The sequence below is a fragment of the Wickerhamomyces ciferrii genome, contig 00017 (genome assembly GCF_000313485.1).
Source record: "Wickerhamomyces ciferrii WGS project CAIF00000000 data, strain NRRL Y-1031 F-60-10, contig 00017, whole genome shotgun sequence".
NCBI classification, from domain to species: domain Eukaryota; kingdom Fungi; phylum Ascomycota; class Saccharomycetes; order Phaffomycetales; family Wickerhamomycetaceae; genus Hansenula; species Hansenula ciferrii.
Window position 1 is genome coordinate 105017 of NW_011887723.1, and position 26696 is coordinate 131712.

Consider the following 26696-nt stretch of genomic DNA (forward strand, 5'->3'; position numbering starts at 1 on the left):
TAGACAAAGATTAAAGATTGGTTTAGATTAAAAGAGATTAGAAGACATGTCAGGATTAGAAAGTGAGTTTTGTTGGCTCTTGTTACGAATTGAAAGAGTTCTTAACTAACAATCTTGTTCAGAATCATTATTCCAACTAAAAGTGAGTTATAGTTGTTACAAGGTCAAGTAACAAGACTAACAAGATGGGATGATTAGTTCACTGCTAAACAGTTGAATAGACAAGCAGGTAAAGCAGGTAAAGAAGAAACATCAGAGAAGAACAAAGTGAAGAAGGTGAGTAGTGGACTGTGAGAGTATTGTATGATTTAATTTTTGCTAACATAATTAAGGCCATGACACAAGGAAATGAAGATATAGCAAGATTATATGCACAAAATGCCATTCGTAAGGCCAATGAAAGATTAAATCTTCTTAGATTAGCTTCTAGAATTGATGCAGTGGCTTCAAGAGTACAAACAGCAGTTACAATGAGACAAGTTACAGGGAATATGACCAATGTTATAAAAGGGATGGATAAAGCACTTCAGACGATGAATCTTGAACATATTTCCCTTGTGATGGAGAAATTTGAACAACAATTTGAAGATTTGGATGCCACCACGGAGTATTATGAAGGAGCTACAAATAATGCTACAGCTTTAACCACTCCACAAGATGAAGTTGATTTATTAATGAGTAAAGTTGCTGATGAAGCTGGATTAGAAATGAAACATAATTTACCAGAGAATGCACAACCAGAAGAGCCTGTGAAGACCGGGAACAAGGTCAGCGAGGACAAAGAGGACAAGCTCACCGAGAGACTTAGAGCACTTAGATCATGAACTACTTAGTCTATCCTTTGAGTCTGTTTTGTATAATTAAATGAGAAATTTATAAAATGTGTATTGCGATTTGTCAGGTGTTATGTAATCGCTCTAAATCAAAGTCGCTTTCTTCTCATGAAAAGCACCTTTATAAAAAGAGAACAATGAACTTTTGATTTTATTCTCTTTCACTTTTGCAAATCAGTAAGCGATAAGTCTTTGTTTGGTTTGGAAAGTAACTATTTGATCAAAATATGGCATCAGACTTGGGAATTCCAGACGGAGAGTACGAGCTAGAGCTTTCAGACTTGTTGAGAGCTCAATTCTCCCAAGATCAAAATAACAGAGGCAAGAGTCCACCAAGAAGTAATGATGAGATATTGAGTATAAAATGTATGAATCACCTTGTTTTTTATTGAACTATGACATATTCTAACAATAAACAGATGCATTTAGACCAGAATCAGTTGATGATACCAAACCAGTGGAACTTATAAGAAATGAAACTGGCACTAAGCAAGGTGTTGGATTCAAGCTTAAATCACAATCTACAGAGGTATGTTAGCAATATTTTGAAGCAAAAACTAGTATTTAGGAATAAAGACTAACTTATATTGCAATTAGCATGAATATGGTATAGATTTTGAAGGTTTAGCCAATCAACCCAAAGATTTAGAATGTATATTGGTTTATAACCCTGTTACTAAGAGCTTTGAATTACAACAATTGGATTATCAACTAAAGACAAATTCTTCAAGAAATAATAAACTTCATCCAAAGAAGAATAATGAACATTCAACACCTGTTCCAGAACATCCAAAATCATCAAATGCTGCTCCACCACCGCCACCACCTTCTTCTTCAAGTTCACAATCTACAAATGTCACCTCCAATTCAGCACAATCAGTATCTACATCTAATCAACCAACAACACAACCACCTGTACAGAGGAGACGACCACCAAAAGAACCTTCAGTTTTCCAACCAAAACCTCGTGCTAAAACACCATTAGCAAGACCATCATCTACTACAACATCATCTAAACCAATTCAAAGAAGTCAAACACCAACAAGTGGAGTATCTGATGATGAAGTTCCATTATCAAAATTAACTTCACCTAAAAAAGCTTCAAGCTTATCAAATGTTTCATCAATATCATCTCAATCAAAAAAACCATCATCATCACCTTCTTTAACTTCCAAAAGAGTTGAAAGTAAAGAATCAACTCCAAAAATTTCATCACCTGAGAAATCTATAAATAAACCAAGTACCGTGAAAACTTCAACAACAGCATCAAATAAAACCCAGTCAAAATCACCATCTCCAACTCCAATAGAGAAGAAATCAACTAAAAAAGATGATGATTCCAAATCAACTATCGCTTCACGTTCTAAACCAACAACATCAAAATCAGAAATTAAAAAACCCACACAACAATCATCAAAACCATCATCAAAACCTTCTTCAACATTACAAAAACCTCAATCACAATTCAAACCATTACCAAATCAAGTATCATCTAAAAAACCACCATCTGCAGTTCCAACACCAACTATTCAACAAGATGAACCTTCAGATGATGATGAATTTGGTTCATTAGTTGATGAATTAGAAGAAGAATTAATAAGTGATGAAGATGATGATGAAGATAATAATGGATTTATAACAATTGAAGAAGGTAATTCTCAATCAAAATCAATTTCAAAACCTACGTTTAATTTTGGTATAACAAATGGTTCAGGTCCAAGAAGTTTTAGAGATATTGCTGGGGTAAATTCAAAAGATGAAGATGATTTAAGTAGTAGTGAAGAGGAATGATATTTATTATAAGTAAACATCGTATATATATAAGCATAATTCGTTGATGAATCATAAATTTACAAAAATTAATTTATTACATTCATATGTAGATTTTGATAATTTGAAATTGGGGCCATGAATTATACAATATACACTGCAGTGATCTATATAACAATAACTTGACTACTCACCTAAATCGAAAGTAGATAGCTACGTATAAATTAATTAATATAGAACTATAATTATTATTAAACGATTTCATGATCTTTAATTTAACCTCAAGCTGCACCCTTATTGCACAATTGCCAATTTAAAAATTGACAAGAAAATTAAAATCTGTACTAACAAACCATTGACAAGACATATCAAGTTTTCATTACTTATTAATGAATTTAGACGGCTTAACATGGATTTTATGAAGTTCGATTCTTTCCATTTCTCTTCAGTTTCGTTTAAAGCAACATAACAACCGAAAAAGGTCAAGGAATAGAAAATATTGAAAGAGGTCCATAAATAGATAAAAGAACCAACAGTACAACCAACGTTCAACCATATGAATACTAATTTTGACCCTTTTGGAGCAGAATCATCGTCATCAGATTCCTCAATATCATGAGCTGTGATATTATTGGTCGTTATTGTTTTACGAGCTATGAGCTGGTCAACTTGGTCCTCCAAGTTATCAACATTGTTACTGAATTTCTGTAATTCTTCTTTTAATTCTCGAATTGAAGACGTGGTCTTTGTCTTTTTTCTTGATTTCTTTCCCATTATTGATATCTTAATGTAATATTAGCTTGCCTCTCTGATAGAGAAGAGTAAGTAAAATGTTTCTTAGTTTAAAACTTCATGAGAAGCACAAAGCAATAGAGTGGATATAACGATTTACCATTTGAGTAAAAATACATGATGAGAATTTAGAAACGATATTTATAATTACAAGTATTCTATGGTAGTAATCTAATGATTTAACTGATTAATTTCATAACTTTATTCAATTCATTCACGTTATAAAGAATCACAAAAAAAAAAAGAAAAAAAGAACTATACATGACAATTTTATAATAATAAAGTTATTATTATTATTAACGTGGAACACCCATACCTCTACCTGGTGGAGGTGCCATACCAGCATTTGGACCACCACTTTCTTTATTTTTAATAGTTTCATCAACAGAAAGAACTAAATTAGCAGCTTCAGTAGCACTTGATAATGCATTAATTTTAACTAAAGCAGGTTCCCAAATAAATTCTTCAAAATTATCACCAATTGATTCAGTATTAAAATTAATACCATACCAAGTTTTACCCTTTGCATGAGCCATTCTTAATTTATTTAATAAATCTGTACCATCAAAACCTGCATTTTCACATAATTGTCTTGGAATGACTTCTAAACTTTTAGCAAATGCACTTATAATTAATTGTTCTTTACCTGCAATTTTTTTAGAAATTTCTCTTAAATATTTTGAAATTTCCATCTCTACAGCACCACCTCCAGCAACAACTTCATTATTTTGTACAGCTCTTTTAACAATCATAATAGCATCATGTAAAGATCTTTCAACTTCAGCAATAACTTGTTCAGCACCACCTCTTAATATTAAAGTACAAGTTTTAGCTTCTGGACAACCTTTAAATAAATTATATCTTTCTGAACCTATTTGAACTTCTTCAAAATCTTCACATGAACCTAAATGTTCTTGTTTAATATCAGTTGGAGTTGACTGTATAGAACCACCAACAGCTTGAATAACTCTATCCATATCTTCTGATGCAACTCTACCTGCACAAAAAATATTTCTATCAGCAAAATATTGAGTTGCTAAATCACCAATTGGTAATTTTGATAAAACAATATTTGCACCAGTTTCTTCTATTAATTTTAATTTATTTAATATGATTTGCCATTCTGCATCAACAATATCTTGATAATCATTAATTTTTTCAACTCTAACTTCTGCATTATCTTTTTCAGCTTTTAATTCTAATTCAACATTTAAATTTAAAATTTTTGCATTTTTAAATTTTTTTGGTTGTTGTTCAAAACCTGCATATGAAAATGTTTTTTTAAAAGCAACACCATCAATAAATAATGAATCTTCAATACCACCACCTGGAACTTTTTTAATACCAATTAATCTTTCATTTAAATCTTCTTGATCTAATGATAAAACAGCATCAACAACCATTTTAACAAAGAATTGAGAGTTATTATTAATTAATTTTGATGACATTGCAGTTCTTGCACATCTTTCTAATAATTCACGATATTCAGTTTCACTTGATTTTGATTTATCAATCTTAACAGATAATTCTTTAATTTTTTTAACAGCTAATCCAACAGCTTTTCTATAACCTTTTGTAATAACATGAGATGAAATACCTTCTTCAATAAAACTTTTACTTTCTTTTAATAATTCACCAGCTAATATAGTAACAGAAGTTGTACCATCACCAACTTCAGCATCTTGAGATCTTGAAATATCAACAAGGATTTGAGCAGCTGGATGAACAACATCTAATAATTTCAAGATAGTAGCACCATCATTTGAGATTGTAGTTTTCCCATTACCACTAACTAATAAGATATCTGAACCTAATGGACCTAAAGTTGGTTTCAAAGTTTCTTGAATGGCAACACAAGCATTAATATTAGAAATGATTTGACCTTTCCCCTGGGAGGTATCGGTTCCTTCTTTCAAGACAACAACAGTTGGTGTTTGACCTCCGAAACTCATTGTAATGCGTATCTCTTTTGCTTCTAAAAAGTGTTCAATTGAGTGTCAAACTTGTCCAAATTGAATCAATTAATATCGCCATCATTCAGCTTTTAATAATTTACATTTCTGAGATCGCGTCGAAAAAAAAAATCAAAATGGTGTTCGGATTTCGCGAAGATGTAATCATCGATTATGTAATCAGTATAACTATATATAAATTTCAATTAATTAAGCTATATTCAAAAGATTTAATGCATTTAATGGATTTATATACAAGTTCTTTCATGATTCATGCTGGTATATTTGACTAGTGCCAAAATTGGTTGATTTATATGTTTTATTTTGAAGTATAGGCTACTAAAATTGCCAATCATGTAGACCTTTCTATTGATAAAAGCTATTAAATTCAATATATATCAAACAACTTTGGTTCACAGCTGGTTAATTATGACTGTTGTTGTTAAATCTAGCATTAAAATCTTCCTCTTCAAGCACAACAATATCATCATCACCATCTGCATGGAAAGATCCTTCCACACCTCCATCTATACCATCTAAATCACGCTCTTCCATGTATAATCTAACAGCTCTTTTAACTTGATTTACAATCTTCTCTTGCAATTTCTTTTCAAGTTTCAATCTGTTTAAATCCAATTTCTGTACAACACCATTAGCAAATTCCTCATGACTTGAATCGTAAAAATCTTCATCCTCTTCATCCTCCTCATCATCATCAGACTCTTTTCCTTCATTGACTTTATCCTTTTTAGCTTGTGTCTTTGGTTTATCACATTGTTTCTTTGGACCTGCACAAACAGTAGAGCCTGCCTTAACAATTGTTATTTCAAACCAGTATGATTCAAAAGCATCTTTAAAATATCTTATTCTAATAACATCCCTATTGCAGAATTTACACTTCAAAGACTGGGATGTACACTCAATAACATGTTTCAACTTCATATCTTTTGATATGGCATTCTTAAGAATATGATTTTTGGACAAAACATTATCACCATGTCCTTGTAAATGTAATTGTTTGAATTGTTTCAATATATCCACAGCTTCAACTAAAGATGGAGAAACATTATTGTAATCATCAACGGTACTGTTTTCGCTTATAGTACCATCCACTATAAGTGATCCCACTTTTGCTGCTAAATTTTCATTGGTATTTAGCTTTTTAAAGTCTATAAAGAAATCTTTTGACGATGTCATTTTAAAATGATGTTGATAAATCAGAAAAGATATAAATATTAATGAGTTAATAAGCATATGCTTTGATTATACGCGTAAAGCAATATTCTGTCGCGCCCCGGATCAGCAGGATTTATGAATATTTAACATCTAACACCGACTTCAAGATTGTACGTTGTTCAATGTTTTTAATTGTTGGTGGTTAATGTTCATCGCTTTGATTCTTTCAAGTGAAGTACGTGGGTTTCACTCAGGTTTCTAACTACTCTTCATCAATTATTTCTTGTTATATGTACATTAGAATATGCAGAGTGTAAGTATATATAGTATGTATGGTATTTGTGTGTTGTGTGCCTTTCGAGTTTATTGGATATCAAATTGACATTTTATACTGCCCATGCAGTGATTTTACCATCAGTTCTACCTTCAACCATATATCCTTCTTTATAACGAACATAGTTCACAGTAGCACTATCAGGATCTTCACCACCACATGATGAATGTTTTTCATCAATTCGATCATAAATCTTAACACTTGATTCATTATTTGATGATACTATTCTTCTTGAATCAAATTGTAATGAAGTTATTGGTGATTCATAAGCAAATGCATCATGTATACCACCAGTTCTTAAATCCCAAATTCTTATGGAACGATCTAAACTACCCGTAGCTAAATATTTATCATCAAATTGTAAACATGTAACTGGTGCTGTATGACCAACTAATGATCTAACAACTTCACCACTTCTTAAGTCCCATAATCTAACCAGTCCATCTGAAGTACCTGTGGCTAATGCTGCATCATAAGTTTGTAAACATCCAATGAATGGGTTAACTCTATCAACAACAACTGATTGTTCAACATTTGTAGTTTGATTAATTTGTGAAGCCCATAAAACATCAATTGTTTGTAAACAATGACCAGTTGTTAAATCCCATTGTCTTAAAGTTCTATCTTGTGAACCACTAACTAATGTATAATTATGGAAACTTAAAGCTGTAATTTCTTCAATATGTGATTCAAATGAATATATACATGGTCCATCATCTTCATCACCTTCTTCTTGAATAGTTTCAAAATCATGATTTAATTTCCCTAAATCCCACAGTTTTAATGTAGCATCTAATGAACCTGTAACAACTAAAGAATCATCCATTTGAATTGAACTAACAGGTGCAATATGACCTTCTAATAAACCTAAAGATTTCCCTTTACTTAAATCCCAAACTTTAACTGTATTATCTAATGAAGCAGAAACCATTGTACCAAATGGAATATCAAAATCAAAACAATTTATAGATTCTTCATGAGCTTGAATTGATTTAATTTTTGTACCTGGTTCATAATATTGTTGTAATGTTGGCATAGTTTTACGATTTTTATGATTTTTCTTTTTGAATTTTGGTGGTTTTTCTTGTAATTTCCCATATATACTTTGTGACATTAATGGTTTACCTTCTTTAAAAGTTTCATCATTTATTTCACCATATTCATCATCTATTTCATCATTTTGATCATTATTTATATCATTTTCTTCATTTTTAGATATTTTTCTACTTGATGGAGTTGATTTTTTTTTTGTATGACCATTTATAAAGGTTGATGACTTATCTTCTTTTGTAACTTGTTCTTCTTCTAATTCATCTTCATCTGGTTGTTCCATATTATAATCTTTAATCATTTGAATTCTATCATCAATATCTTGTGTATGAGATTCTAAAAATAATTCATTTTGTTCAATTTTAGCAACTCTTTTAAAAACAATTTTTCTTAAAGATTGTAATTTTGAAATTTTATTATCTAATTCAATTATTTCACTTGCAGCTAAATTTTTTCTAATTTCTAAAGATTCTAAATTTTCAATTAATTGATTTTTATAATTTTGTAATTTATTTGTTGAATATGAATTTGATATTTTGGTTTTATTAATTCCATTTGGTAATTTAAAATTATAATCATCTTCATCTTCTTTTTCTTGATCTTTAGCTGCTTTTTCAGTTAATTTTTTCAAAAATTCTTTACTTGAATCATCATTATTGGTACCTTCACCATTTGTAATTTGGAATTGTGATATTTCTTCATTAATTTCAGGTAAAGCAGCATTAAAACCTTGAAATAAAGAATAAGCATCTTTTTGAGGTTTTGTATCAGGTATTTCATCTAATAAATCATCAGGTATATGTGTTAGTACTTTATAAGCAGTTTTAGAAGAACTAAAAGCATTTCTAAAATATTCAGTTGATGTTGCATAACGACTACCATAAAGATCAACTTTTTTACCATGATTATTTCGCCTTCTTGATAAGGCAAATGAAGTATTATTATTATTAAGAGCTTCTCTCATTGCTTTTTTATAACTTGAATTGGATAATAAGGCATCATTATGTGAAGAACCTTCATGTGGATGAATTAAAGCTGAAGCAGTGGCAGTTACAGCTTGTGAGAATCTTGTTGTTGTAGAATAAAGATCAGTTCCATTTGATCCTGATGAAGTATTGCTTGAAGACATGATGCCACCTTCTTTCTTCTTGTTGTTACCTCTAGTCTCTCTCTTCTACCTTCTTATACTGATACCAATCTTATATGTGTTTTAAATTCACTTTAATTTAACTAAATCAGCAATATTATGGAAATTTTCTAAAATCTTAATGTCTATTGCTTAATTTTGACCAAAACACAAACTAACGAAAAAAAAAACTTTTGGAATTGAAATAAAGCACAAGCACCAAAATCCCAACAAATTGAAATAACGGGATACTATTCACCAAATGATTATAGCCAGAAACACAATTATAGTTCTATTGTTTGAGATCAAATGAGTTTAAAATTGATTGATTCAAAATTCATGTGATCTAAAATTCGATACAAAGACGAGCTTTTTAATTCGATGGAGAAACGCGAATTTGTCTTAATTGCGGACCGATCAAATTGGCAGAAATTTCTTGAAATTTTGTAAGAACATGGTTATTTACAAGGAGTTTGAGCAGATATTACTAGAAGTCTGGCTTAAAAAGATCATTATCATTATCATATATTACTTAAAGCAAAAAAAAGGGGAAAAATCGGTTCAAATTTGTCTTTCTGAAAGTTCTTTTTCTAATTCCCGTATCATTTCTTCTTCTTCTGCAATTAAATCAATTGCTAATCTTTTCTTTGGTAATTGAGAAGATTTATTTATTAAACTTGATCTATCATTCAAAGATACATTCAGCATTGATAAATGTCTTCTTTGATTTTCTAATGTATCTTCATGTTTCATTATTTCAGAATTTAAATTTTCCCATTGATACATAAATGTTTCAATTTCTTTAGTCATATGTTCATTAGGACTATGAAAATATAAGTTAGTATTAAGTTTTAACAACAATTTTGGTTAACGATACTCACTATTTCTCTAATAATTGTCTAATGGTTTCACAAAGTACATCAACATCATAATCAACTTGATTTGTTTCATTAAATTTCTTCAAAAGATTCTTCACACCTTTATCTTCATCATTTTTCTCTTTATTTATATTTTGCCTTTGAGGTATTATAACTGCTTGTTTTCTTGAAATTTGATTATTATCTTGATCATTTAATTCATTATTTAATTGTTGTTGTTGTTGAATTTCTAAATGATCAAAATCATCATTTAAAGTATCAACTACCCCTAAAGTACCATCTAATCTTTCAGGTTTTCCCTGTGGATCAACTTGATATAAAGAATTTTCATATTGATCTGCATCTCTTAATAATGATACAATATTTGGTTTTGTTATTAAAGAATTTGTAAATATACCTGGTGGTGTAAAATTTAATGATTTAATTGAATCTGAAGTTTCATCAATGGAATTTAAATATCTCAGTAGATCTGACATAACGATCTATAGCCTAATTTTTATCAATGAAGTGAATAATAGCTTAAAAGATCAAATCAAATCTTCGCGTTTATAATGTTTATGTTTATGTTTATTTGTTATTAGTCGGATTTGAAGGCTTTTGCACGTGATTATTATACCCTCGTAATTCATCACCAATACTAAAGATTGAATTTAAAGTACAAATTAGTTGAAATTTGGATTCAATAAGTTGGGTAATAAATTATTATAATGTTGTGAAATATTTTTATGGCTCAATTTAGTTATTTCTTTGGGTGAAAGTACTGGTAATTTACATTATAATTGGTATAGCAATATCCGTTTTAGGAAGGTACTCCGATGGTTAAACAGCCCTGTATTTTTTAAGTTGAGGATTTGCCGTCAAAAAACTTGTTGCTGTTCAACTCAAAAAAAAGATGATTTGGAAGAATAAAAGGTGGTTTTGGGGGAATAGAATACCAGTTTGATGTATAAAAGTTCGCTTTGATGATGTACCTATAATAAATAACATATGCACAAGCTAACCATGTTGTTTTTAAATATCCATCTACGTTTTAAAATTTCACTTCATACTCAATGACCACTTTTCCACGAGTGGTCGCAATGCACTAAACTTTGTCTGTCTCTGTTCGCGCTTTTGAATCTTTATCATCTCCGTAATTAAATAAACTAAAATTGAACTAATTAGTGTTATAGTAGATTTAATTTGAAAGAGATCATTTAACAAACTGATCTATGTAATACATAAGATCAAATCACACTCACAAAATGTCAAATAAACAAAATGATGAACTCCCCACTTATCAAGAATCAGTATCTAATTATATCCCACCTCCAAATTATACTCATGCTGTTCAATCAAATCAATTAAATACAAGAACTACAACACAACGTTCATCTTCTAATACTAATACTAGTGATGATGATACATACTACAATATGTTATCTGGAGATGTATTAAATGATGCTTTATTAAGTTTAGAGGAAACATCGACAACTGCTATTAATCAATTAAATAATGTCTTGAATGGATTGGATTTATCTTCAAATACTGATTCAAATAGATGACTTCAATGTTCAGAAAAAAACAACGTTGATAACTATATACCAAGGCTATGCTTTTCATATAGATCACTTCAATAGGTCTAACATGAACTAGAAATGATACTATTTATGGACAATGTGTGCTTCATTCTCAAGGTTCGGTAACTACAAAGTACTCATAAAGAACAATAGAAACCCCAGAAACACCATCAAAATCAACACTTCTTGCTCGGAAATTTCACAGAAACTCAACAGAGACTCAGCAATACTCATAATATTCATTTATACCTTTATATTGACTACAAAAATGGTACTTTTCCTTTAATTCTTATTAAATTGTGTCAAATATTTATATTCCGGTCACAAAAGTCACGTTTTTATCACCCTCGAAATTCATAATTTTTTTTTTTACCAATGATGTATAGAAATTGTAATCAATAATCAGATCTGATAAACTATTGTTTTGTATTAAAGATTAACATCATTTTAAAAAACTTTCTTTTTTTGATCTAATAATATCAACATATATTTATTCCTCCAATCATGGTTTCATTAGATAATTTTGTTAAACCAGGTCAAAAATCATATATTGCAATTGGTCTTGAAGGATCAGCAAATAAATTAGGTGTTGGTATAATACGACATAAATTAGGTGATTTATCACAAGATAATAGAGCTGAAGTTTTATCAAATATAAGAGATACATATATAACACCTCCAGGTGAAGGTTTTTTACCAAGAGACACGGCACGTCATCATAGAAATTGGGTTGTTAGATTAATTAAAAATTCAATTAAAGATGCAGGTATAAAACCTTCAGAATTAGATTGTATTTGTTTTACAAAGGGTCCTGGTATGGGTGCTCCTTTACAAAGTGTTGTTATTGCTGCAAGAACTTTAAGTCAATTATGGAATTTACCTTTAATTGGTGTAAATCATTGTATTGGTCATATTGAAATGGGTAGAGAAATTACTGGTGCATGGAATCCTGTTGTTTTATATGTTAGTGGTGGTAATACTCAAGTTATTGCTTATAGTAATCAAAGATATAGAATTTTTGGTGAAACTTTAGATATTGCAATTGGGAATTGTTTAGATAGATTTGCAAGAACTTTAAAAATTCCAAATGATCCAAGTCCTGGTTATAATATTGAACAATTAGCTAAAAAAGGTTCAAAATATATTGAATTACCTTATACCGTGAAAGGTATGGATTTAAGTATGAGTGGTATCTTAGCATATATTGATCAATTAGCAAATGATTTATTTAATAAAAATTATTCAAATAAATTTGTTTTTAATAAAGAAACTAAAGAACCAAATTTTACAATTGAAGATTTATGTTTTTCATTACAAGAAACATTATTTGCAATGCTTGTTGAAATCACAGAAAGAGCAATGGCTCATGTTAATACTACACAAGTTTTAATTGTTGGTGGTGTTGGATGTAATGAACGATTACAAAAAATGATGGAATTAATGGTTTTAGATAGAAATGGATCTATTTATGCAACAGATGAAAGATTTTGTATTGATAATGGTATTATGATTGCACATGCTGGATTATTAGAATATAGAATGGGTCAAAAATTTGAATTTAAAGATACTGTTTGTACACAAAAATTTAGAACTGATGAAGTTTTAGTTAGATGGAGAGATTGAATTATGACTCGGTTTTCATGGGGAAAAAATCTCCAAAAAATTGCATGAACATGATATTAATAAACTATATGTAGCTATTAACCGTTGGAATCATAATTATCTCATAATAAACTACTCAATTAACGAATATTTAATATATTTCATTTGAAAAGTCTATGATGTTTCTGTCCGTAACGAAAACATTCGCGAATATATTTTGTTTACTTTTTTTTCTGTGATCATTGAAGTTGACAAATTTCAAAAAATGGAGAATATCAAAATATCAAAATATCAAAATACTGTGAAATACATCAAAATTTTGAGTGAATCTGAAATAGATTTATATAAACAAGAGGCTCACATTTATCATGGTTTCATCAAGAAAGAGTAGAATTTTGGCTCTTAGTGCCTTTTTATTGACAATTGTCTTTATATTTATTCAAACACATAATAATAAAAGTTTAAATGATTCAATTATAGATAAAACTGATCCATCATCAAATAAACCAAATTTAGAATCAACAACAAATCAAATTGGAGCTATAGATGAATCTAAAATCAAATCAAATGAAGAAAAATTAAATAATAAATTAAATCAAAATGATGGTAAAGATGATAGTAATGTTGAAATTAAACAAAAACAAAAACAAAAACAAGAAGGTATTACAGATGAATCAAATATTAAAACAACATTTGATGCAGCACAAGAATTCCAATCTATTATAGGATTATCTCCAGTTGTTATTTTTTCAAAAACTTATTGTGGATTTTCTCAAGCTTTGAAAAATCTTTTAAAATTTGAATATGAAATTAATCCACCTCCAACTATTGTTGAATTAGATAAACATAAAAATGGTCGTGAATTACAAGATTTCATTGCAAGTAAATCTGGAAGAAAAACAGTTCCAAATTTATTTATAAATGGTGTTTCAAGAGGTGGTTCAGATGAAATGAAGAAATTACATGATGAAGGTAAATTATTAGAAAGTTTAAATTTATGGGGTGAAAAGGGTATTAAAGTTAATAAGATTAATGCTCCATCAAATAGTTAAATTGAACAAGAAAAGAAATAAACAGTGAAATGTGATGAATAGTTATCTAACTTTAGTGTATAGATAATTGATGATGATAATGGTTATAAATAGAACAAATTGTAGTGTATTATATTCCAACAATGGTTGATTTACAATTTTGATACAATAAACTCTCTAACTTTCAGTTTGAACTAGCTTCATTTCATATACCATACCCATAGATCTTTAGATCGACTTTATTTCCAAATGGGTTTCCATTAATTTAGATCTCATCTATATAAATCTTTCTCTATGCATGTTTAGATAAGCTCTTACAAACAAACGTAATATCGCGAATTCCGTCTCAAAGTGATGATTGATATCAGCTTTGATAAACTAAAGTTGACATATAACATGATGATTTAAGATTGTATACATCATGACTATCTCGTATGAATCACCAACTATTGATGCTACTCAAAATGCTACAGTGAAAAAACCAGCTTATTTCACTGAAAAATTCAATAAATCAGAATCAAATGAAAAAATAATTAAAGAATTAGGACTTGTGGGTCATAGAGAAGGTGGTTTTTTCAAAGAAACTGATAGATCACCATTTTATATAGAAAATCCACATTATCAAGGGAATTCAAGTACCATGTCCACAGTTAACCAACCTCAATCCAATGATGACAAGGCCAAATATAGAAATTATTCAACTTTAATTTATTATTTATTAACTCCAGAAATTCCATATGGTAGATTTCATACAAATAAAAATAGAATAATTCATATTTTACAAAAAGGTAGAGGTCAATATGTCTTGATCTATCCAAATGGTGAAGTTAAATCATTCATTGTTGGGTTTAATCATTCAAAAGGTGAAGTTTCTCAATGGGTTGTTCCAGGTGGTGTTTATAAAGCTAGTTATCTTTTACCATTAGATTCCCAAATTGGAGAAACAAAAGATGATCATTTATTAATTAGTGAAGTTGTTGTTCCAGGTTTTGAATATGAAGATCATGAATTTTTAGAAGGTGTTGATAATTTGAAAAAATTAGTTGGTGAAGAAAAAGGTGATGAATTATCTTTTTTATTACATGAATCAAATTAATGAATTTGTATAGAGATGTATAGATATAGAAATGTATAGATATAAAAACTTTGCCCTTATGATTTTATCATGTGATGTAGTTTATGATGCCCTAATCAGTGAACAGTCATCTTTTAGTAAACCCACACACCACTGTGCCTTCTACCATCGGTTCGCGCGTAAATTTAGCCTTTTCCCAGCTTGAAAGCGACTCGAAATTTACCGATTTCCCACGCAAAAACCAAATTCGCGATAAGAGTACCGTTACGTAAGCGCTGTATACGCGACTGACATAAGCAAGGGCTTCCTCGAATTTTCACCAAACTTTCCCAGTGTGAAAAAAATCATCAAAAAGAATTTGTATACTTACAATACTAGCTTGAACTTGTTTTAAAGTAATCAACAACAGACAAGATGGCTACTGAATTAACTGTTCAATCTGAACGTGCTTTCCAAAAAGTATGTTATTGATCCCAAGATGAAAGAGAGAAGAAAGTTTAAAGAGTATTGTGTTATTGTGTTATTATATGTTTCCAAATAAGAACGTTATGATATATTTCAACAAACTATGAAATGAGATGATTTATAATATAAAAGAATTAGAAACATGGTATTCAATAATAAGAGATAATAAATATTTAAGAAGTACATTTTATTCATGAATCAAAGTATCAATATATCCAAATTAATATCAAAAGAAAGTTTTACATACTATAAGTGAAAAATCTAATATTTCAATCAAGATACAAGATGAAGTCATATTGATGGAAGAAGAGTCATCAAAGTATAAAGACATGAAGAAGAGAGGAAACCAAATACACTATAATCAAACACATTACACTTTCTGCTTCTCTTGAAAGTACTAAAATTTCAATATACTAACAATTTTCTAGCAACCACACATCTTCACCAACCCAAAAGCTAAGGCTAATCGTCGTACCAAAAGATGGTTTAAAGATGTTGGTTTAGGTTTCAGAACCCCAAAAGCCGCTATTGAAGGTTCATACATTGACAAAAAATGTCCATTCGTTGGTACCGTCTCAATCAGAGGTAAAATTTTAACTGGTACTGTTGTTTCAACTAAAATGCACCGTACTATTATCATTAGACGTGATTATTTACATTATGTTCCAAAATATAACAGATACGAAAAACGTCATAAAAACGTTGCTGCTCACGTTTCTCCAGCTTTCCGTGTTGAAGAAGGTGATTTAGTTACTGTTGGTCAATGTAGACCATTATCAAAAACTGTTAGATTCAACGTTTTAAAAGTTCAAACTGCTGGTGGTAAAGCTAACAAAAAATTTGCTAAATTTTAAATTTTGTTTTTTGTTAAATTAATACATCAATAAAATAAAAAATATTAAATATAATTTATCATATATGCGTTTCTTGGGATTTTGAACTTTGAATTAAAATTTAATGGTATAGGATTAAATTTAAAACTTCTGTAAAATAATAATTTGTACTTTACTTGTAGAAATCTTTGACAATTAATCTCTAATCTATTTACAAGTTCTCATATAATCTTGATCAATATATTACTTCTACTATACACTATAAATTAATTGTTTTGTCTTTGATATCAACTTGATGTTCTCCACATATTGAAAGCTTCATCTTCATTTGTTTCATTATTACCATGTTCAGCGACAGCATTAACTGCTGCATTGGCAAGATTTGTTGTTTCATCTCTAGTTGTTGGATCTTCAGGTTCATTTGATTTCTCTGGATCTGTTAAATCATTTGGATCATTCGGTACCTGTTGAGTTTCATGTTGTTCTTGTTTAGCTTGAAGTGGTTGTTCTTGTGATGGTTGTGATTGTGAAGATTGAGATTGGTTATGTTGTTGTTGTTGATGTTGATGTTGATCAGCTAATTGTTGTAAACCAACAGGTAATTCTAATTCAACATTATTTCTATTAGCATCTTGAACTAAATCTTGTAATAATATAACTGTAATTTCTAAAACTGTCTTTTTCTTGAAATCTCTAATTGATGATCTCATTTTTTCATAACAAATTTTAAAATCATGACCTGTCCATATATTTTTTGGATGAATTGTTGCTAATGCATCCCAATCAATTTCACTTTCTGGTAAAAATCTTAATTCTTGTAATTTTGTTAATAACCAAACTCTATCATTAATATCAATAGTTTGAGCTCTTGCTAAAGCATCTCTTTTTAAAATTTTATTCCATTTATATCTACATTGAATTCTTGATCTTGTACCTCCCATTTTTTCTGAAACTAAAGTCCAATTTATTATTGGAGCAGGTGAATCATTTTGTTCAGTGAAAATTTCTGAAATAACAGTTTTCAATTTATTTTCCTCTGATTCTGACCATTTATTTTGAGCTCTATTATTACCACATTTAACATAATTTCTCCATCTATCTCTACAATCTTCTGGCATTCTACCCATTTCTTGACCAATTAATTTCCATTGACCATCTCTTTCTTGAGCTAATCTACCTAAGACTTTATCTTCTTCTGGAGTCCATTTACCACGAACTTCAAAAATATGATAAGATCTTCTAACATGTTTATAAACTGATGCACGAGTTCTATATGGTAAAACTTTATGTAAAGATTCCCAAAAATCATCTTTTTTACGTTCATTTGACCAAACTCTTTGACAAATATCATTTCTTGTCATATTATTAATTGTACAATAATCAACAATAAATTTATCAATAGCTTCAATTTCTTCTTTTGAAAACATTTTACCTTGTTGTTGAGTTTGAATCCAATTTGATGCCTTTTGAGCTGCAGCTGCAACTAAAGCAGCAGCTTCTGAATTTGAATGAGTTGAAGGAGGTGGTGTAGTGTTTTGAATGTTTTGAATGTTTTGTTGTTGTGTTGATGGGATTGATGATTGATGTTGTGAGGTTTGTTGTGATAATCCATTATTTTGAGTATTAACTTGTTGTTGTGATTGATCATGATGATCATGTTGTTGTGATTGATTTTGTTCTTGAATTCTATGTTCTTGTTGAGCTTGATGAGATACTAATTGAGTTGATTCATGACCTTGAGGTTGTGCTTGATCTTGACTTTGTTGCTGTTGTGGTTGAGTTTGATGATGTGGTTGAGGTGATTGATGTTGTTCTTGTGCAGCTGCAGCTGCTGCTGCTACCTGAGCAGCTTGGATTATATTAGTATCTAATGCTTGTTGAGACAATTGAGTATATTTATTTTCAGGATCGTCGTTAGGATGTTGAATATAATCTTGGATGTTGACATTGACATCTTGAGCTAATTGATTAGCATCAAGAATTGCAGCACGAACCAATTGTTCATGTTCAGTAGTATCATCAAGTTGAGCTAATTCTGGATCAACATTCAAATTAGGTGGAGCTTGTTGATGTTGATGTTGATCAACCTTCTTTCTCTTTCTTGATCTTGATTGAGCAGGACTAGGTTGAATAGGCTGTGGTTGTTGTTGTTGTTGATCTTTTGTAGGTTCAGGTCCGAAATCATCACTCTGTTGTAATTGATCAGTCTCTAAAAACGCGTTCCAATGTTGAAATTCATTGATCTCATCATTAGTTGGGAAGGACTTCTTTCTCTTATTGGACTTTCTATTATCTAACGTACCACCGACAAATCTCATCACTGCAGCTTCGACGTTGTTATCATCCTTGTTATTCACTGATTCATTATCATGATCCACCACGCCAATAGCATCATCTTGGTCATCACCAATAATATTATCATCAACAGCATTCAATTCACCTTCTTTCTTCACATCGTCTTTTTTTTTCAAATCAAGCAACGCTTTTGCCCCCTCATGGTAATCACGCGAAGACATTGGACTAGTTTTTTTGTGTTTTTGACCTTTTGATTGTTGATTATTTTGTCACAATATAAAATGTAAACAATCGTTTCTGATACAGTCTTGTTACCCTTCAACTCAATAGTTAAGAATAGGGTGACCTCCTTTTTTTTGGCCGATTTTTTTGTTGATGAAAAAAAATTTCAGTGGCAATTGAATTCGCGAAAATCGCGAAAATATTTCGTGCTTATGTCATCGTCATGTGATCTCAAAACTTTTACCCGGTCTTATAGAAATCGTTATATCCACTCATATTTTGTACTTCTAAAGTTCTCATGCAAGTTTTGTGTCAAATATATTATAAATTGTAATCAATAATCATTGAAGTGTAATCTTCTATCTCAGACTCAGAGCGGCAATCTGATATTATTTAGGTAATTACAAGATGCAAGAGGGAGATAATCACTCTGAAGTGGTATCTGACAAGTCAGAGATTATTGCTGATGTTGATCCTCGTCCATTAACTGGTGAATCATCAACCTTCATTTACAAATCAGTCTTTAAGGTCGCAGACGAAGACCCAGATATGAATCCATATGATAGAGACTTATTAAATAGTCAAGGTACTTCTTCAAAACCAATAATTGGTTCAGAATATGATAATGCGTCAACTAATGTTAATAAAAGTACATTGGATGCTAATAAAACTGGTCATGAAGAAAAAGTTAGACAAGTTCAAGATGGTGGTCATGATGCTTACGAAAAGAATGGTAATGAAATTAATCAGTACGCTGGGCAATTTCCAACTCATAATGTTACTTCTGGTCCTACCAATGCCGCTGTTCCACCAAATGATACAACGTTTTCAAGTGTTGACCCAAACGTAAAGGAAATGGTTGAATCAAAAATTGAGGCACTGAGTTCTAAAATGGATGCTGCAATGGATGCAAAGCTACAAAAGCTGAATTCAGAAATATCAGAGTTGAAGAGTTCGCAAGGAAATAAAGTATCTGCTGTCAAGGATGACCTTGAAGCGCAAATAACAACTCCAAAAAGTTCCACATATGACATTTCAAAGGGGCCAGCGTATATAAACGCTATATGTACCACAGTTTGTCTTATAGTTTTAGGTGCTAAATCTGGTTTAATTAGGAATTTTTATTATTTAGGTGTTTGGTTTTTAATCTCAACCCTACAATTTTGGTGGATTAACACCTGGTTGACGCAGGTTCTGCTTAAATCACTATTTCAAATTCAAATGGATGTGTTTACACAAGAGGAGCTGATGATTAATGTCAATACATTGTCACAAATGCTAATCTGTGTGTTTTTATTCAATGATGATCGTTACCTGATGTTCAAACAATTTTGTGAAGATTCTGTTTTAACTTTATATAACTACGGAATTGTCATTTCAAGTAATATCTATAAGTTGCTTGTTTGAATTTCTATATCAACATTATGCTATTTTGGATTTTGATGCTGCAAAATTATTAATCACTGTGTTATATAGCTCATCCAATTCTAAATTATCAAAATCTATACGAATGTAGTGAATTAATTCCTGTAAACAATCTAATGATTCACCAACTATACTTAAGTTTTTATCCCGATCTAAAGTTCCATCAGTTTTTTTGATTGAATTCATTGATTTTGAATTATAATATTTAAATAATTCAATTAAATATGTTTCATACATACTTGAATAATGATGGAAATTTTGCTTTAAAATGAAATAATCTGAAATTTTAGAAATCAAAGTTAATAATGAACTACTTGCAACAAATGTTTTATCACCAACAACAATTGATCTTTTATGAGATGTTTGTTTATTATTACCATCATTATCATTTTTTGGATCATTTGAGTTCGAATCTGGTCTCAAATGTAAAAGTTCCTTTTTCCAATGTTGATCAGCATCTAAATTAACATTATCAACAATTTTGTTAGCAACTTCCTGGAGCTCATGCGATACAATCAATGGTTTCCAGTCTTCTTTTTCTAATGAATGAGAAATTGCTTTCAAATTATGATGATGGAATGTAGTATTGAAAATTTTGATTTGTGAATTTATAATGTCTGGTAAAAATTTAAAATTCATACCTGAAATATTTTCTGAATCATTTAAAAAAACTGAATTTATATAAAAAAATCTCAAGAAATAATCATAACGTAATGAAGCATTAATATCTTTTCTAACTGATATAATTTTACCCATTCTAATTTGAACAATTTCTGCACTTTTATTAATTGAATTCTTTATATCCAATTGCATAATTAGATTTATCTGATCTTGATCTTTTTGCTTGATATTACTTAATGCTAAATCTAACAAGATTTTCTGGTGAACTTGTAATCTTCTTAACCCTTCTGAGATTGTGGCATATATCTTTATTACCATATCTTCAAAATCCCTTGGTGTCATTCCCTTAATTAAAGCACTCAGACTTTTACCACTTGGTTTATTTGAAGTCGATCCACTAACAGATGAAGTACCAGCTCTTGATTCACTTGATTCAGCTTCTTCACTTGGTAAAAATTGTCGAACAATATTCTTCATTTCATTAACAACTTGTTCTTCATAGTTATTAAAAGCTGATGCTAATTCTTCACATCTTGTAAGACCAATGATATATTCATTCAATTTAGATTTGAATTCATCTTTAATTTCAACTTTATATGATGAATTATTAACTAACCTTTCAGTGACTTTAACAAAATCTATTTCTTCATAATGTTTTCTAAGATCATCTAGTAAGAAGCTTATAAATACTTTTGAATATGATTGACCTGTTTGTATTCTTAAGTTACATAACAGTTCTCTTATGTTAATCAATGCTGGTACTGTCCTTAGATCAACTAATTTATGTGGCCAGTTCAAATCTGTAACTTCACCTTTGATTAAAGATTCAACATAATCAACTTTATCTAAACATTTTTCATATTCACCTTTTAAAAAGTAAGATTCTGCAATATCAGATTGATTTAAAACCATACTTATTTGTAAAAAACCTTGTTCTAATTTATCAATATTTGTTCTTTTAGTGATTAGATTCAATTTATCCAATAATTTTGTAATTTTTTGACTTTGTAACTTTGATAATTTCCCCTTCAAGTTATTAATTAATTGTACAGTATTTTGATTCTTCAAACTTATATTATTTAGATCAGTTAATGCATCGAAAAATGAACTTGAAGATTTTGAAATTTCATTAACCAGATGAACCTCAACTGTATCTAAATACCATGATAATTTATCTTGTGCTAATTCATTTAATTTATCTAATTTATTCCCCTCTGTAACAGCTTTAAACACTCTAGGATCATCCAAATTGAAATTCTCAGAAAAATATATTTCAGGTATAGTATTTAATGAATCAATTTCTTGTTCCAATAAATCATTATTATTTTGATCACCGCCTTGTTGCTTTTTAACAAATGATTCCAATGTAGTAGCTGTTAACTGTTTATTACTCGAATATTTCTCATATTCTTTCCCAAGATCTATTAAATATTGTTTCAATTCTTCCTTTGGTGCTTTTTCAACTTTTGATAAATGAACAGCTGGAATATCTCTTTGAGTTGGAGGTTTTAAATGTAAATTTTTCTTTGATTTATTTGGATTTGGACTAAGTGTATTATTTGTATTTTTCTTAGAATCAACATCAGCTATTATTTCATAAATTGAATTTGGACCTAATGGACTTAATTTTTGTATAGATAAACGATTCAATCCTAATAAGGGTAAACTATCATCAAAACTTGGTCTAAAACTTGATGTAACGAAACTAGAACTTTCAAAACTTCTTCTAGATAATGCCAAGTTAGAGCTTTGATCACCTGTACTGGCCAATTCATCGTTCAAATCTAATGAATTGGAAATTCCTGGATGTGATAATGAAGAAAGTGAATCTATAGAGTTTCTTGTAGACTCGAAATCTGGTTCAAATGACGCCCTGACATTCTCATGGATAACACTGGGTATTCTATGTTCAGCCATTGCTCTCTCTATCTTCAGTGGATCCCTTATATCCTTGGCTGTTCAAGTCACCGTTGTTGATGGTGTTCAATTTGTTTGATTCCATTCTTCTGACGTTTTGTTTTGATTCAATATTGGCATCGCGAATTTCCATGAACCCCATACCAAAAACAAAATACCTAGTATACAAAGATACACAATTTACAAAAAAAAAAACTTTTCATTTCCTGCACATTCATTTCATGATCGTTAAATAAATCTATTCATATATATATATAAGTAAGCTCAACCTTTCTTCCAGTTTTTCAAAAACCTATAATTAAATCCACTTCTTTCTTCACTTGGACTTAAATTTCCAAAATCTTTTTGTAATTCATTAACATCTCTTTGATCAGAATTATTACTACTAACAGGTGATGAATTTGAAGAATTTGGACTATAATTCTTAGAAACAATATTTGATAAATTTGAATTTGTATTTGCACTTTGTGAAATATAACCTTGAGCTGCAACATCACTTAATGATGCATAACTTGGTGATGAACTAACTTTTGTTAAATTTTCTCCAAAATTTTTACCACTTGATGATATTGATGTATTTATTGGTTGATCTTCTTCTTCTTCAATATCAACATCTTCACTTGATTCATCATCTGAATGTAAATCAAATGCACTTCCTCCAATTTTTTGATCATTTTTACTATTATAACTATCACTATTATTCACTTCACCATTAGCATTTGTTACTCTTGTAGGTTGTGGTTGTTTTATTTGATCATTATTTTCAATTTTTGTTGAATCATGATCTTTAATATGTTGAGGTTCTGCAAAATGTGGTGTATCTTCAATTTCAACATTTGAACCTAATACAATATTTTCTGGTACATCAACCATTTTAACCCCTTCTAAATGATGAACATCATCATCATCAATTGCATAATCATTATGACCAAGTGAAACATGAGAAACATCATTTGAATAAACTGAATTATAATCATAATAATAATTGAATCCTCGGCTTGTATTTGTATTATGAGATACTGCAAATTTATTTACATCTTCACTTTCATCTTCTTCATCTGATCCATAATTTAATGTTGTACATGGTAATAATTTAATTGTTTGATATTCTGAAGGTTGTTCACCATGTGTTAAATTTTTAGCTTCATTTGATGATAATGGTAATTGAAAATCCTTATTATGAACTTGTGGTGTTGAAGGTGCTCTAACTTGTAAGAAAAATCCACCTTCTTCATCTGAATCACTATCTTCATTATCCATAAATTCTTCTTCATCACCTTCATAATCTTCATCTTCAGAATCTGGAATATTAACAGCTATACATTGATCCACTCTATCATTGAAATGAATATGACGTTTTTGTGGTTGTTGTTGTTGTTGTTGTGATTTAGATTGTATACTTGAATTATCATTAAATCCACTTTGTTGAGATCCTTGTTTAGACATATTTATTGAATTTTGATTTGTCGGTATATTTTGATTTTGAATTTGATCATTTGATGATTGATTAGATTTATATTGAGCATTAACTCTACTTGAAATTAAATCAAAATCATCATCAATATGAGGTGGTGAAGGTAAATTTGGATGTGAAAAATCAACTAAAGGTGAATGATGTCTTGGAGGTAATTTAATCATTGAAGGTTGTGATAACATTTCACTGACTGTTCTTTTCTTTAAAATTGGTTTTGGTCCTTTAATTTTTTTTGGTTTTAATGGTGTTTTATTTTTAGAAGTTGATTCTGAATCTGAACCATATTTTTTATCACCATCATTTCCTAAATTTGATGATGATGAAGTAGTTGATGTAGTTGAACCTAAAGTTTGAGTTTTTGGTGGATCTTTATATAAAGGACCATATAACCAAGTAACATCTGAATCTTTTAACCAATTAACAGCTTCTGGACTAATTGTTTTCAAATGATATTTTGCTTGAGCCCAAGTTCTCCATGATGCATTTTCTAATCTTGCAGAATTTGCCACATCTTTCCTTTTCAAAACAATATATCTCCAAGATTTTGAAATATCACCTTCTTTCCAATTATGAGATAAATAATCAACATGTCTTTGAGGTTCATAAACTATATCATTATCATCATGAGGTTGATATAAATCTGGAGTATCTGGTGGAGATGGTGATATTGATGCATTTTCATCATTTTCATAACTTGAATAAGTATTATAATCATCATCATAAGAATATACATTTGAATTCTTTTTATTTGATTGATTTTGTTTGGATTTATATGTTTCATCATCAATATCTTCAATAAATTGATTTTCGTCATCATCATCATCATTATTATTATTTGTTGTTGTTGTATTAGTATTAATTTTAGTATTTTTAGATAAATTATTTTCATCGTAATCAATATCATATTTTTGATCATAATCATCATCTTCATTATCACTTTCTGATTGATTTCCTTCACCTTCTTCAATCAATTTTCTTGTTGGGGCTATAAATTCATCTAATAAACCAACTGACCTCGTTCTTTTCAATGCAAAAGTTGAACTTTCAAAATGATCATCATCTTCTGCATCAACCGCTTTTGAATGAATATTATAACTTGAAGAAGAATGGGATTTAGAACTTCTTGGAATTGAAGTTGGTTTATTGGAACTTGAACCTTGTTGACCTTGTTGTTGACTTTGGGCAAAATATTGAGCCAAATTATTAGTTGAAGGCATAATGAATTTTAGTTCTCAATATCAAAAAAAAAACAATTAAAATTAAATAAAAAACTATGGGAATAAATGGAATAACTTTAGTAATATGAATTGAACGTAATATGAATTGTGTAGTGTAAATGCTTTGTTTTTTTCTGTTTCCTTTGAATATATAGAATCAAAATATTAATCTCCAATAATCAGGGATATCAACACCAGCAAAAAAAGCACAATGTGGGAAATTAAAGCAACGCCAAAGACTTTGGAAATTGACACGCGCTTCTCAAAGTAATGTAAGCACTCTAAAGTATCAGTTGAGAATCGGATGGCAATGTGTTTTTCGATTTGAGAAATGATTTATTTGTTTGAATTCTAAACGGTCAATTTTTTTACCTTCAAAGTTGTTTTCATTTACAACCTTTTTCTATAAATTTTAAAAATGACTTCGGACTGCAATTTTTTATTAAGGCAGGTCGGAAATTGGAAAATCAATATTTTTATAGGGGGAAAAAGTGACCGGAAAGTGTGATTAAGTAAGAAGTATGGGGAGAGAACCGGGGGCTTGTTTTGAGAAATTTGATTGAATTATCGATAAATTACATGGGAATTTGAAGGGAAAAGAAGTGAATTATCAGTCAGTTGTATGGAGGATAATCTCATTTATCCTGTATCATTTATTCCTGGTTTCTAGGGTTTATTTGAGGTGTTCTTGATCGCGGTGCTGAATAATCCGAGACGAGAAGCTGAACAAAAGCAATAACGAGAAGATTTAAATTGGGAAGAAAATTTATAGTTTTTATTTTATTATGAGATATATGAGATCATGAGATATATCTGGGAATAGAGATTAGTTAATTTCAATGGGTTGTTGGTGCTCTTATACGGTATCAACAAGTCTTGCTCTGGGAAAACACGTACCTTCTCGTATCACAACTAATCGGATCAGGATCACTCAACAAAAGCTGTTAAAACGTCTAAAAAACATGGTACTAATTAGTGCGTAAATGTTGAACTAATCAAATCAAAAATTAATTTGTTATAATTAGTTGTAAAATTTACTTTTTTGACCA

The 26696-nt window shown here is 29.7% G+C and overlaps 17 protein-coding genes across 17 annotated transcripts; 8 read left to right on the forward strand and 9 right to left on the reverse strand.

Moving 5' to 3' along the window:
- Positions 1 to 335: 335 nt before the first annotated feature.
- DID2 (Did2p) lies at positions 336 to 824 on the forward strand (the record flags this gene model as incomplete). Its single annotated transcript, XM_011278503.1, has 1 exon — positions 336 to 824. The coding sequence occupies one exon, from the start codon at positions 336 to 338 to the stop codon at positions 822 to 824; it is 489 nt and encodes a 162-aa protein (XP_011276805.1).
- A 236-nt stretch (positions 825 to 1060) lies between these two features.
- BN7_891 (Otogelin) lies at positions 1061 to 2624 on the forward strand (the record flags this gene model as incomplete). Its single annotated transcript, XM_011278504.1, has 3 exons — positions 1061 to 1172; positions 1253 to 1362; positions 1431 to 2624. The coding sequence occupies 3 exons, from the start codon at positions 1061 to 1063 to the stop codon at positions 2622 to 2624; spliced, it is 1416 nt and encodes a 471-aa protein (XP_011276806.1).
- Positions 2625 to 2897: 273 nt separating this feature from the next.
- BN7_892 (uncharacterized protein) lies at positions 2898 to 3377 on the reverse strand (the record flags this gene model as incomplete). Its single annotated transcript, XM_011278505.1, has 1 exon — positions 2898 to 3377. One exon carries the CDS (start codon positions 3375 to 3377, stop codon positions 2898 to 2900), a length of 480 nt encoding a protein of 159 aa, XP_011276807.1.
- Positions 3378 to 3691: 314 nt separating this feature from the next.
- Positions 3692 to 5347, reverse strand: CCT7 (chaperonin-containing T-complex subunit CCT7; the record flags this gene model as incomplete). The annotated part of the gene is made up of 1 exon (XM_011278506.1): positions 3692 to 5347. The coding sequence occupies one exon, from the start codon at positions 5345 to 5347 to the stop codon at positions 3692 to 3694; it is 1656 nt and encodes a 551-aa protein (XP_011276808.1).
- Positions 5348 to 5770: 423 nt separating this feature from the next.
- BN7_894 (uncharacterized protein) lies at positions 5771 to 6544 on the reverse strand (the record flags this gene model as incomplete). The annotated part of the gene is made up of 1 exon (XM_011278507.1): positions 5771 to 6544. The coding sequence occupies one exon, from the start codon at positions 6542 to 6544 to the stop codon at positions 5771 to 5773; it is 774 nt and encodes a 257-aa protein (XP_011276809.1).
- Positions 6545 to 6909: 365 nt separating this feature from the next.
- Positions 6910 to 9036, reverse strand: BN7_895 (Mitochondrial division protein 1; the record flags this gene model as incomplete). The annotated part of the gene is made up of 1 exon (XM_011278508.1): positions 6910 to 9036. The coding sequence occupies one exon, from the start codon at positions 9034 to 9036 to the stop codon at positions 6910 to 6912; it is 2127 nt and encodes a 708-aa protein (XP_011276810.1).
- A 558-nt stretch (positions 9037 to 9594) lies between these two features.
- On the reverse strand, positions 9595 to 9843 carry BN7_896 (uncharacterized protein; the record flags this gene model as incomplete). Its single annotated transcript, XM_011278509.1, has 1 exon — positions 9595 to 9843. The coding sequence occupies one exon, from the start codon at positions 9841 to 9843 to the stop codon at positions 9595 to 9597; it is 249 nt and encodes an 82-aa protein (XP_011276811.1).
- A 70-nt stretch (positions 9844 to 9913) lies between these two features.
- On the reverse strand, positions 9914 to 10387 carry SPC34 (Spc34p; the record flags this gene model as incomplete). Its single annotated transcript, XM_011278510.1, has 1 exon — positions 9914 to 10387. The coding sequence occupies one exon, from the start codon at positions 10385 to 10387 to the stop codon at positions 9914 to 9916; it is 474 nt and encodes a 157-aa protein (XP_011276812.1).
- Positions 10388 to 11155: 768 nt separating this feature from the next.
- On the forward strand, positions 11156 to 11455 carry BN7_898 (uncharacterized protein; the record flags this gene model as incomplete). Its single annotated transcript, XM_011278511.1, has 1 exon — positions 11156 to 11455. The coding sequence occupies one exon, from the start codon at positions 11156 to 11158 to the stop codon at positions 11453 to 11455; it is 300 nt and encodes a 99-aa protein (XP_011276813.1).
- A 519-nt stretch (positions 11456 to 11974) lies between these two features.
- Positions 11975 to 13093, forward strand: KAE1 (tRNA N6-adenosine threonylcarbamoyltransferase; the record flags this gene model as incomplete). Its single annotated transcript, XM_011278512.1, has 1 exon — positions 11975 to 13093. The coding sequence occupies one exon, from the start codon at positions 11975 to 11977 to the stop codon at positions 13091 to 13093; it is 1119 nt and encodes a 372-aa protein (XP_011276814.1).
- A 347-nt stretch (positions 13094 to 13440) lies between these two features.
- On the forward strand, positions 13441 to 14124 carry BN7_900 (glutaredoxin; the record flags this gene model as incomplete). The annotated part of the gene is made up of 1 exon (XM_011278513.1): positions 13441 to 14124. The coding sequence occupies one exon, from the start codon at positions 13441 to 13443 to the stop codon at positions 14122 to 14124; it is 684 nt and encodes a 227-aa protein (XP_011276815.1).
- A 400-nt stretch (positions 14125 to 14524) lies between these two features.
- Positions 14525 to 15199, forward strand: CFF1 (Cff1p; the record flags this gene model as incomplete). The annotated part of the gene is made up of 1 exon (XM_011278514.1): positions 14525 to 15199. One exon carries the CDS (start codon positions 14525 to 14527, stop codon positions 15197 to 15199), a length of 675 nt encoding a protein of 224 aa, XP_011276816.1.
- A 393-nt stretch (positions 15200 to 15592) lies between these two features.
- On the forward strand, positions 15593 to 16497 carry RPS11A (40S ribosomal protein uS17; the record flags this gene model as incomplete). The annotated part of the gene is made up of 2 exons (XM_011278515.1): positions 15593 to 15637; positions 16072 to 16497. The coding sequence occupies 2 exons, from the start codon at positions 15593 to 15595 to the stop codon at positions 16495 to 16497; spliced, it is 471 nt and encodes a 156-aa protein (XP_011276817.1).
- Positions 16498 to 16763: 266 nt separating this feature from the next.
- NSI1 (Nsi1p) lies at positions 16764 to 18992 on the reverse strand (the record flags this gene model as incomplete). Its single annotated transcript, XM_011278516.1, has 1 exon — positions 16764 to 18992. One exon carries the CDS (start codon positions 18990 to 18992, stop codon positions 16764 to 16766), a length of 2229 nt encoding a protein of 742 aa, XP_011276818.1.
- Positions 18993 to 19401: 409 nt separating this feature from the next.
- BN7_904 (uncharacterized protein) lies at positions 19402 to 20400 on the forward strand (the record flags this gene model as incomplete). Its single annotated transcript, XM_011278517.1, has 1 exon — positions 19402 to 20400. The coding sequence occupies one exon, from the start codon at positions 19402 to 19404 to the stop codon at positions 20398 to 20400; it is 999 nt and encodes a 332-aa protein (XP_011276819.1).
- Positions 20401 to 20415: 15 nt separating this feature from the next.
- VPS54 (Vps54p) lies at positions 20416 to 22956 on the reverse strand (the record flags this gene model as incomplete). Its single annotated transcript, XM_011278518.1, has 1 exon — positions 20416 to 22956. One exon carries the CDS (start codon positions 22954 to 22956, stop codon positions 20416 to 20418), a length of 2541 nt encoding a protein of 846 aa, XP_011276820.1.
- A 264-nt stretch (positions 22957 to 23220) lies between these two features.
- Positions 23221 to 25647, reverse strand: REG1 (protein phosphatase regulator REG1; the record flags this gene model as incomplete). Its single annotated transcript, XM_011278519.1, has 1 exon — positions 23221 to 25647. The coding sequence occupies one exon, from the start codon at positions 25645 to 25647 to the stop codon at positions 23221 to 23223; it is 2427 nt and encodes an 808-aa protein (XP_011276821.1).
- Between the last annotated feature and the right edge of the window lie 1049 nt (positions 25648 to 26696).